Source organism: Sinocyclocheilus rhinocerous, unplaced genomic scaffold (genome assembly GCF_001515625.1).
Source record: "Sinocyclocheilus rhinocerous isolate Xijiao unplaced genomic scaffold, SAMN03320098_v1.1 scaffold1156, whole genome shotgun sequence".
In the NCBI taxonomy this organism is placed as follows: Eukaryota; Metazoa; Chordata; class Actinopteri; order Cypriniformes; family Cyprinidae; genus Sinocyclocheilus; species Sinocyclocheilus rhinocerous.
In genome coordinates, this window is record NW_015630041.1 from 1,122,169 (window position 1) to 1,131,730 (window position 9,562).

Below are 9,562 nucleotides of genomic sequence, written 5' to 3' on the forward strand. Positions count from 1 at the left end.
GAACCATGTGTCATTTTAGATGCTTTATTCTTTAACAAAATAGAATCTCTGTGCAGTTTTGTGAGTAGATACAGGAGGAGAACATCCTCTGAATACAGTATTTACAGCAGATTTTGTACAGATCAAGTTGTGAACAAGACACTTCAAATTTTCTACACAACGTGTTTGAACACCATGCTCCCCTCACATAATACCCTACACACCACCCACATGCATACAAACGCCACCCACCCTTCTTGCTATGGAGGTAAATTCACCAATATAACTTCCTCTGCATCTCCATCCGCTGAGGTTTATAAAGGCATTGCATGTGCACATTTGTCATTGTCTCCTCACACAAAGTTCTCCACATCTCAATTAAAGTCTAAAGCCGAGCACAGACATATACAGAGCCCTTCAAGGAGGGCATAGTTCAATGTGGCTTTAAAGATCTCCCTGCAGTGTTTTAAGTGTCATGTTAGCGAATGACAACGAGTTCTTGTCCATAATGAGCTTTGGAAATATTGTGCCAAGTTAAAGCAGACGTTTATTAGGAGTTCTGTAATACGCTGATCCTGCGGAGAAGCTGTTGTTGTTTGGCTTTGAGTTTTCTCTTCTCCTGAGCTTGACGCCGTTGGCATGCATGCAGCTGCAGCAAGTATTCCGTTGCCTGTGTCAGAATCGCCACCTTCGAGGTCTTTGAGGATGCAGACAGACCTGGAATCTCCTCCCGGAGCGCCTGGAACCTCGAGCGAAGGTCATCTCTCCTCTTTCTCTCCAGGAAGTTCCGACGCTGCTCGCTGGAGTCCTCAGAGTCCGATGTGGCAGGTGAAGAAAGTGGAGATGAGGGACAGGATGAAGGCTCCAGACGTGGCCGTTTGCTCACAGACTCCATCTCATCAAAGTCATCCTCCGGATCTGTGTCGGGGGAGGGGGCAGCGTAATTGTGCTGCTGCCGATGCAAAGACACGTGGAAGCGCTTGGGACATGGTCCAAATGGATCAGCGCTTACGGTAATGGTCACCGGTGTACGGCGACTTGGAGGGCGGCCACGCTTTGGTCGGTTGTCCACTGTCACCACGTCAATCTCGTCATCATCCTCATCATCATCTAAGACAACAAAAGGTTTGGCACATTTAGCAAAAGCAAATGCCATCAGTGCATCCACTGTATAACTATTAACCAATGTGTGATTGTTTACACACTTCACCTCACCAAGAAGTCAATCTGTTGAATGTTTTACAGTTTTTGGCAAGGAAGTTGCACTCCATCTCTACAGCTACATGAGCTGGTTTTTAACACAATGTCAGCTTCTACGGTCATTTCAATGGCAAATTAATTTAAAACTACCAAATTACTTGTTTAAAACCCATTATAATAAAGAAAAATTTCCCAAATCGAATCGGATGTGTGGCCAGTGCTGTTGTTGTTACCTAAAGCGATTAAAAATGGCTTTCGTAACTGAAATAGTTTAATTAAAATGAATTAGAAAAGCTGTCTTGGCAACCAACTAAATAAAATATAATTTAAAATAATCAAATGTTATATAAATACTAAAAATAAGTCAGACAAAGTTTTCTTTGAATGGAAATGTTGCATGACCTTGCCTGCAGCATAACGTTAAGTGTCTCTGGTGATAGGAACGGAGTTTCCCCTCACTACCGTGCTGGGAGTAGGAAAAAACTAGGAGTGGAAATGGAATGGAATACAGCATTTTGATGAGAAAAATGGAATCCGCTCCACTAAATCAGACTCCACATCAGCTTTTAGCCGGCAAGTGGCTTGGTCACAGGCAAAGCCTGATGGTTTGGCTTCTTGTGGTATAATTTTCTTTGGAGATGTACACTAACCAGCTGTCAAATTTGGTCTGAATCGCGAGTTAGATATTAATTACTTGGTTAACACGCATCTTCATAACATCCTATACAGCAGACCATCACCTCATTGTCTCAGCATTACTCTGAAGTACATATCGACTCATGCCATCAATGCTAGAAGATAATAATAACAACATGTAGTCACTTACCGTACGAATCCGAGCGACACTCGGAACCGGAGGAGCCTGCAGCCACTTTCTTGTTATGCGGGACAGGGAGTTCCAGGACTGCGGCGGGGTTTACACACTGTGCCGCCTGGGTCCCAGTCACGGGCGTGCCCGATGCGGAAAGAGCAGCTTTCTGTGCAGTCGAGGTCTGAATCTGAGCAGTCACCGGTTCTCGCTCGCCATGAGCCACTTTTTCCAACCGGTGACTCGTGGAAAATCCGCTCCACATGCAGTCTTTGATAACGATAGAGCCCAGATTCCCAAAAATGTCCAGTGGGTCGAACTTGTGCAGCCCCTCGTACTCCTCATCACATGTTAAAACCTTTGGCGGCGCCCACCCGAGCCGGTCCCCCGGTAGCGGCAGTAACCAGTCTCCATCCAGCGTCCTTGAGGGCGACATGGGCGGGGTGGGAAGCAGCTCGAATTTCTTCCATATATCCTCGCTCGGGGCTGTAGACTTAAAGAAATCCTCCTCGGTGTCCATCTCGTCGTAAAAGTAGTGCTCCATGTCCCAGCCGTACAGTGTGTGAGTGTTGACTCCAGGCATTGCTGCAGAACTTCTACAAGATTGTCTGTGAAGACAACGGGTCATTAGATAAAATGATGCCTGCCCACGTGGAGTTAAAATGCGTCGCAATGCACAAGCAAAACGCACTCACTAATTGCATGTACTCAGTCAATGCATTGGTAAAACTCACAATATACTTTAATGCACATTTGCCATGCTAAAAGCACAATATTTACATGCAAATATTATCAGTAAATGCATTGCAAACGCGATTTTTACACGCAAACTCAAATGCTCGCGCTTTACAAAATGCATTTTTATATGCACTAACTTAATGCATACGACAGAATATTTCTGTAGCATATGCTTAACTACAGATAATCGCACGAAGCAAGCTCTTTGCAGCACCAGAACAACTAAAGTAACAAGTCAATTTTATTAACACTAACAGGAAATTATAACCAACCATTGCAGATTGAAAGTCCCACAGAAACCAACGGTTGCGATGTGAATGTAGTAACAGTTACTCTATTACTCCCATAAAGATTAGACGCACTAACAAGGGGGTAAAGGGAGCTCCCGGTCCGATTAAAGGACCCAGGAAATGTTCAACAGCCTACGAGTTCACGCCAAGGTTTACTACGAAATTAACTTTGAATTCACGTCAAATCAAGTTAATGGTATGCTGATGTAAAAATGCACTTACCATGGGTTAGCAGACCTGCAAAGTCCAGGGAGAGTCTACGGGACGCGCAGAACAGAACAAAGAAGCGCAGCGTCCGGTAGAACTCCGGTAACGTTACACACGCGCTCACTAAACAATAACGCGCGACTCCAGTCGCCTTTGTTTTACAGACGTTTAACTTGAACAACGAGAAAAGTTTTTTTCCCCTTGGGGAAATAAAGCGGGTGTCCTGTTACAACGGCAGCAACTATTGATCCGCGTGGTGCAGTGCAGCCGCACCCTCCCCCAGCCCGCTGCCGGTAAAAGCGCTTTCGCGCCAGATCTGGGTCTTTGTGTGCGAGAGCTCAGTTTGGACCCACCCACCGGAGGCGCTGGGCGGGGAGAGCGTGTGAACCGCCGTTTATTGTGAACGTGAAGGCAATTTGCAGCACTAAAACAAGTATTTGAATGAAAATAGAAGCCTCTACTTCACTACTCCAATCTAATTATGCTTGAGCTGATGCGTCGTTTTAATTGTCTTCTAATGCACGACGCACTAATTAATATGTTGTGTCTGAACCGAGGACAGCACGCGCTAATCCTTACAAACCAAGAAGCAGAAGCTGGAATATCTGTATTGTTTTTTTTTAATATATTTGTTAATAATATACAACAGGTTTTTTAATGATATTTGTAGTGTGCTTTATTAGCATTATCAAATATACTGAACATCAAATCAGGAAAAGAAAAAATAATTTAGTATTAAGAAAGTTTTATAAAAAGGCAATTCGAATGCAATACAATGTAAAGAATGAAAATGTAAACATAAAATAACATTCAATCAAATTCAATAAAAAAATAAATAATACATAAATAGTTTTCATCACCAGATTTGGGGTGTCACTGATTCTGGGACAAAAGAGGCTACACAACCTAGCCTAAAGAAAGAAAATAAAAGTTTATATCATAGAATATTTTGTATTAATCGTGGGTCCATCTCACCCCGCTCCCATTTTGCTAGAAAAAAAATTGCCCATTAAATCATCACCAGTCAGACCAAACAAACAAACCAACAAAATATCACACCTACACTAAATGCATTTTTACAAGAAAGAGAACATCAAATTACATGTTTTTTTTTTTTTTTCAATTAATGTTTTTATTTCAGTTAATCTATTAATCTATTCCACAAACCAATTGCACATAGTTCTGGGACATGTTTTGTCACATGGATCAGTGATCAGTGTTGTATCATTTAAATTTGTTGAAGAACTGTTCATGCATTTCTTTTTATTACATGATTTCAGTCAGAAATCCCAACTCTGCTACTTTTGTGTTGCCAATGTAGCCACATCTATTTTTTTTTTCATGTCATTTGGATTCTGCACTCACACATACAGGAAAATTGGAGAAATGGAAGTTCTGGAACAGTGATTATTGTCCTAACAATCAGTTCAGCATTTTCTTATACTGTACAGATCAGCACTGTTGAGTATATTCAGTTTATTTTTACTAAATATATAAGTCTGGTCAGTCAAAACACCCAGTCAAGTGGTAAAAAATCTTATACTACTACTACGGTATATACTACTTACACGTACCCCCCACCCCTCTCAAGAAGCACATGTACATTCTCAACTCAGACTGCATTCGGGCGCCTCCTGCTGCATAAAGGGCACATGACACTTCCCAACCCATCACTGGCTTGCATGAAAGAAACAAAAGGTTTTCTTCTCTTCCTTCCATCCCCCATTCAGAAAGAAAGCTCATACTCTCTTCTTTCCTCCCAGAAGGGTTTGCATACAGACAATTGCATAATACTAAATGAAATGAAATAAAATAGCGCCTAATCTATCTATCTATCTATCTATATAGAATATATACATGTTTTTATACCTATAATAAGGTATAAATGTTAAAAAGTAATAATGGGAAAAATGAAATAAAATGAATTCTATCTATCTATCTATCTATCTATCTATCTATTTTTTTCTGACCAAAACAAAACCAAAACTCATGTTTTCATTATTTTATAATATTGAAATATTTACATATTTTCAAATATTTCATTTATTTTACATCAGTGGGTGTTTAAACTCAACCCTCTCTGAGCATCACCACAACTCACTGACACAAAAGCTGTTGTCCAAAGACATGCCAATAGTATCCAAATCCCCCACTCTGCTTCTCAGTTCTTTCTTTCTCTCCTCTTCTCCCACTCACTTGCTTCTTTACCCCACCATCCCCCTCTTCAATGGAGGCAAAAACTTGCTACTGTCTTTGTTAAGGCAACAGATTAGCCCCTAACAAAGGGTTTAGGGAGGGTTAGCACTGCAGGCTAGTCACTCGTGTGCTGGGAGCTGGTATTGTTCTAGCCTCAGTCTCATATGCGCATGTGGAGAAAGAATGGAGACTTGACACCTTTCAGCAGTTATTATAAACTATTATCTACACACACTCACACTCTCTAAAGAAGAATTGAGAAAGAGCAAACGGCTTCATTAGGAAATTGAGGTGCTGTACATGAATAATAATTGATTGTACACATGCAAATTGACTGATAGTGAAAGACCAAGTATGTTCAGACCCAGAGTTAAAGTAAACACAAGCTATGGATGAAGACAAAAGATCTGCTGAAATAAACCCTCAGTTATTTGAAGAGTGTTTGAGAATAGTCTGATCTTTAGACCAACTCCCGTTTCTGCTCTCAATCCCTATTACCCTCACCTCACCTTTAACCCCTTTGACCCCAATAACCTCAAACAGTCTCCCCTTATAGAGACCACTATAAGATGAAAGATTTTATGTGAGAACTCTGAATGAGTTTGAAGTTTATATGAAGTTTATCTCGCCGTTTATATACTGTTCAAAAAGACACTGAAGTTTGGCAGCAACTTTTCAAAAGAAAGGGTTAAAAAAACAGTAATTTTTTAAGCACAAATGGCATTGTGTTCTGAGAATGGGCCATACAAAAAGTACAATTCACATGATAAGTGAACTACAGCGATTAGAGAAGCCTGTTTAAAATGTAACTGTCATTGTAATTGTCATTTAAATATCATGACTCCAGACACATTCAGTGTGCTCATACTGATTTTTCACAGTGAAGTGAGAAAGTGACATTTTGTGACTATTTTGCTATGTTTGGCTAAATATAGTCGTTTTTATTGGACAATTAAGTATGATTGTATTGTATGTAAGTTCATTTGAACTAAACTGATTCGTCTGAACTGATCATATTTCCATATGAGCAAAATTATATCTCGTCTATTTATTTTTTTGTAATTGCATTTTCTTTCCAGCAGATGGCGCCACAACCTTAAATTCACGCAGGCACAGCCCCGGAATCCAGTTTTAGTTGAAAGTGGAGGAGTTTAAAGGGGTCAAATGATGCGATTTCATTTTTTCCTTTCTCTTTAGAGTGTTACAAGCTCTTGGTGCATAAAGAAGATCTGTAAAGTTGCAAAGACTAAAGTCTCAAATCCAAAGAGATATTCTTTATAAAAGTTAAGAGTCAACCACACCTACCTAAAACGGCTCGTTCGAACACGCCCCCACATATCTACCTCACTATGTGGGAAGATTTGCATAACACCGCCCAAATGTTCACGCAAAGAAAGAAGGCGTAACTTTTATTCTCACTGTAGTATTGTTGCCGCTGCCGCCATGTCCTGAAGACGCTGTGTGCTTCGTTGTGAAAGCGAAGCTACTTTGTTTGGTCTTCCAAAAGAGGACGATATCCGCTTCGTCATGCCTAGAGCTGATCCGTGCTGGTCGCTGAGGAAATACATCAACTTAGTGCTGTGGATCGCCGGATCGGCCCTCACCGTTTTCACCGCTCCTTCGCCGGGACCGCCGTTCTCGACCCCGCCGCCTCAGCTCACTCTTGCCCGGCTTCAGCTCAGGCTAAGCCGGGGCTTTCGCTCATGCTAGGCCGCTGTGTTTTTCGTTGTGAAAGCGAAACTACTTTGTTTGGTCTTCCAAAAGAGGACGATATCATCGTCGAAAGAGGCGTTTCAAAAGGCGGGGCATAGAGGAGAAACAATAATGTACAGTATGTGGAAAATAATGTTTTTTTTTAACTTTAAACCGCATAAACACATTTCATTACACCAAATACACAAAATAATGTTCTTTTTAGCAGCATCATATGACCCCTTTAACAGCAAGCCAAAACGAGTAAGCTTTCAACTGAACTGTATAGCGTACATGCATTTTAGACGCTTATATTATGCTCTTACCCCGTCCATGCAATGAATGCACGTTATTGATTGAGCGTTTTTTTTTTAACATTACAATTCCTCAGGTAATTTCAGTGGTACCGTAGGCAATAGCAAACTCCCCGTGATAGCGCGCAAATATTTCTGCCCGTTTTCGCTCGTTGTCAGCCTCTGCTTTTCTGCAACAGACTGAAGCCGCGTGAATTCAGCGCGTCTTGCATGCAGCAAATAAAAGAAAAATGCTGCAATTTTCTGGTGTTATTTTATTATTGTTGGGGCAGTCTCCAGCTATAGCTATCTTAAACTTCTCAAAATACAGTCCGCTTCAGATTGGTTTTAATCACTGCATAAAAAAATGAACGCAAACTTTATCTAATTCTGTTTGGGTGGACACTGGACAAAGATAGTCATTTGGGTGGGCTCAGCCCACCCCTGCCCATGTCTGGAGCCAACCCTGTACTTCTCTGAAACAATATGATAATAATAGATACAGAATCTATCTGTAGCAAATTATGTCAATAGCTCTGCAGACGAGAAATCAGTTTCAGAAATGAAATAAACATTTACGGGGCACACACAGAGGAAATAGAGCAATTTTCTTAACACATATTTCAAGCCATTTTCTTGCCTTATCAAGTACACAACGTGTGTGCGTGAATGAACATATATGCACAGCACATGCTTATGAGAACAGGTGTGAGTTACAGAAGATGTCCACAGTATCAGGTTCACATACAGCATACTCATTTCAGAATGTGTATGTGTGTGTGTGTGCAATGTTACAGACCACTTTACATTATACATGACCTCTACACATTTAACAGTTATAACTGAAGTTTTAAATATTGGATGAAAATAAGATTAATTCAGTCCACTCACATGCACCCTTAGATTTGCTGTGATTTAAGAGCCTAAGTTTGCTTCAGTGAATCTATGAACAGTTAACTATACACTGTAAAAGTAAATAAATAATCAGTGAAATTTACAGTAAGATAATGGCAGCTGTGGTTTCCAAAACCTCACAGTAAAAATATGGTAGTGACATTTTAGGTTTTAAGAATTGAACTTAAATTTAATGTTAAAGTGACAACCTACTGAAGCACTAAAAAGATTTGTACCCTTATAATACACTGATAAATCCCCCAAAAATAAATAAATAAATAAATAAATAACACAGTTAGTAATGAGCAGGGGTGTAAAAAGTATTCCAAGAATTAAGTGAAAGTACAGATACTCAGTGAAAAATTTACTCAATTAAAAGTGCAAGTATCTGACCAAAAACATACTTAAGTAAAAGTAAAAAGTACAAGTTTAAATTGTACTTGAGTATTACAAAATTAGAAGTAACCTAGCAAAAAAAAAAAAAGAGAGAGAGAGAGAGAAGATCGTTTCATCATATCGAATCATTTTCTTTCCATCCCATTCACACCCTTGTGCAATCATGTATGACTTTCTTCAGATAAACGCAGATTTTTAGAAAAAAAAAATCCATCTCTCTGAATATAATGCAAATGTACAGGATGTCCAAAGATGATGCTTCAAAAACTACACAAAGTGAACATGACTATAATCTGTATGACACCTGTTATGAATCAATGTCTTCTGAAGTGAAATGATAGGCGTGTGTGAGAAAAAATACAAATAGGCTACTAATATTTTAAACTTTACCATCGCGTTCACTTTGTGGTTTTTGAAGCGGTCCCATACATTTGCATTATATGGACTAAAAATCTGCAACTGTGATCTTTAGTCACTAGAACAGGCCTGCCCAGTGGTGTTTTATGCAACGTAATCTTTTTATACTCAAGCTCCATACAGTTGGTTTTGTACAGTTTCCAGTCTCCTGTCATTCCACAGAGGCTCAGCTGGATCGAAATCAGGGCCTTGACTCGACCAATTCAGGATATTAACTTTTTTTTAATTTTAGTATTATTTATAAATAAATAAATTAATTGAATCTTCTTCCCAGTCCCAAGCATTATTAAACTTTGCTCCATCTATTCTCCTTACTCTCCATTCTCTATTCTCCTTCATGGCTGTTCAGTTCCTATATAAAATAATAAAACATAAAGAAATATATAGAAATACTAAAATAAAAGATGCTATTGATATAATGTGATATGTCAAATATAGCAATTAGCATTGCA

General features: G+C 39.6%; 1 protein-coding gene across 2 annotated transcripts; it reads right to left on the reverse strand.

Annotated features, from left to right (window-relative positions):
• Nucleotides 1-508: 508 nt before the first annotated feature.
• Nucleotides 509-3,596, reverse strand: LOC107739875 (protein L-Myc-1a). Of its 2 annotated transcripts, none has more exons than XM_016552102.1 (3): nucleotides 3,238-3,596; nucleotides 2,006-2,583; nucleotides 509-1,089 (listed from the first exon to the last, which is right to left on the reverse strand). In XM_016552102.1, exons 2-3 carry the CDS (start codon nucleotides 2,568-2,570, stop codon nucleotides 530-532), a joined length of 1,125 nt encoding a protein of 374 aa, XP_016407588.1. In that variant the 5' UTR covers nucleotides 2,571-2,583; nucleotides 3,238-3,596; the 3' UTR covers nucleotides 509-529. The 2 variants fall into 2 exon arrangements, with proteins under 2 accessions (XP_016407588.1, XP_016407587.1); XM_016552101.1 differs by having other exon boundaries at nucleotides 2,006-2,595; nucleotides 3,238-3,593.
• Between the last annotated feature and the right edge of the window lie 5,966 nt (nucleotides 3,597-9,562).

Bases quoted from the DNA above. Each gene is read 5' to 3' on its own strand.
- LOC107739875 (XM_016552102.1), bottom strand. From the start codon at position 2,570: ATGCCTGGAGTCAACACTCACACACTGTACGGCTGGGACATGGAGCAC. The intron at 1,090-2,005 runs GTAAGTGACTAC...TTGTTGTCTTAG, and splicing joins GTGTCGCTCGGATTCGTACG to ATGATGATGAGGATGATGAC.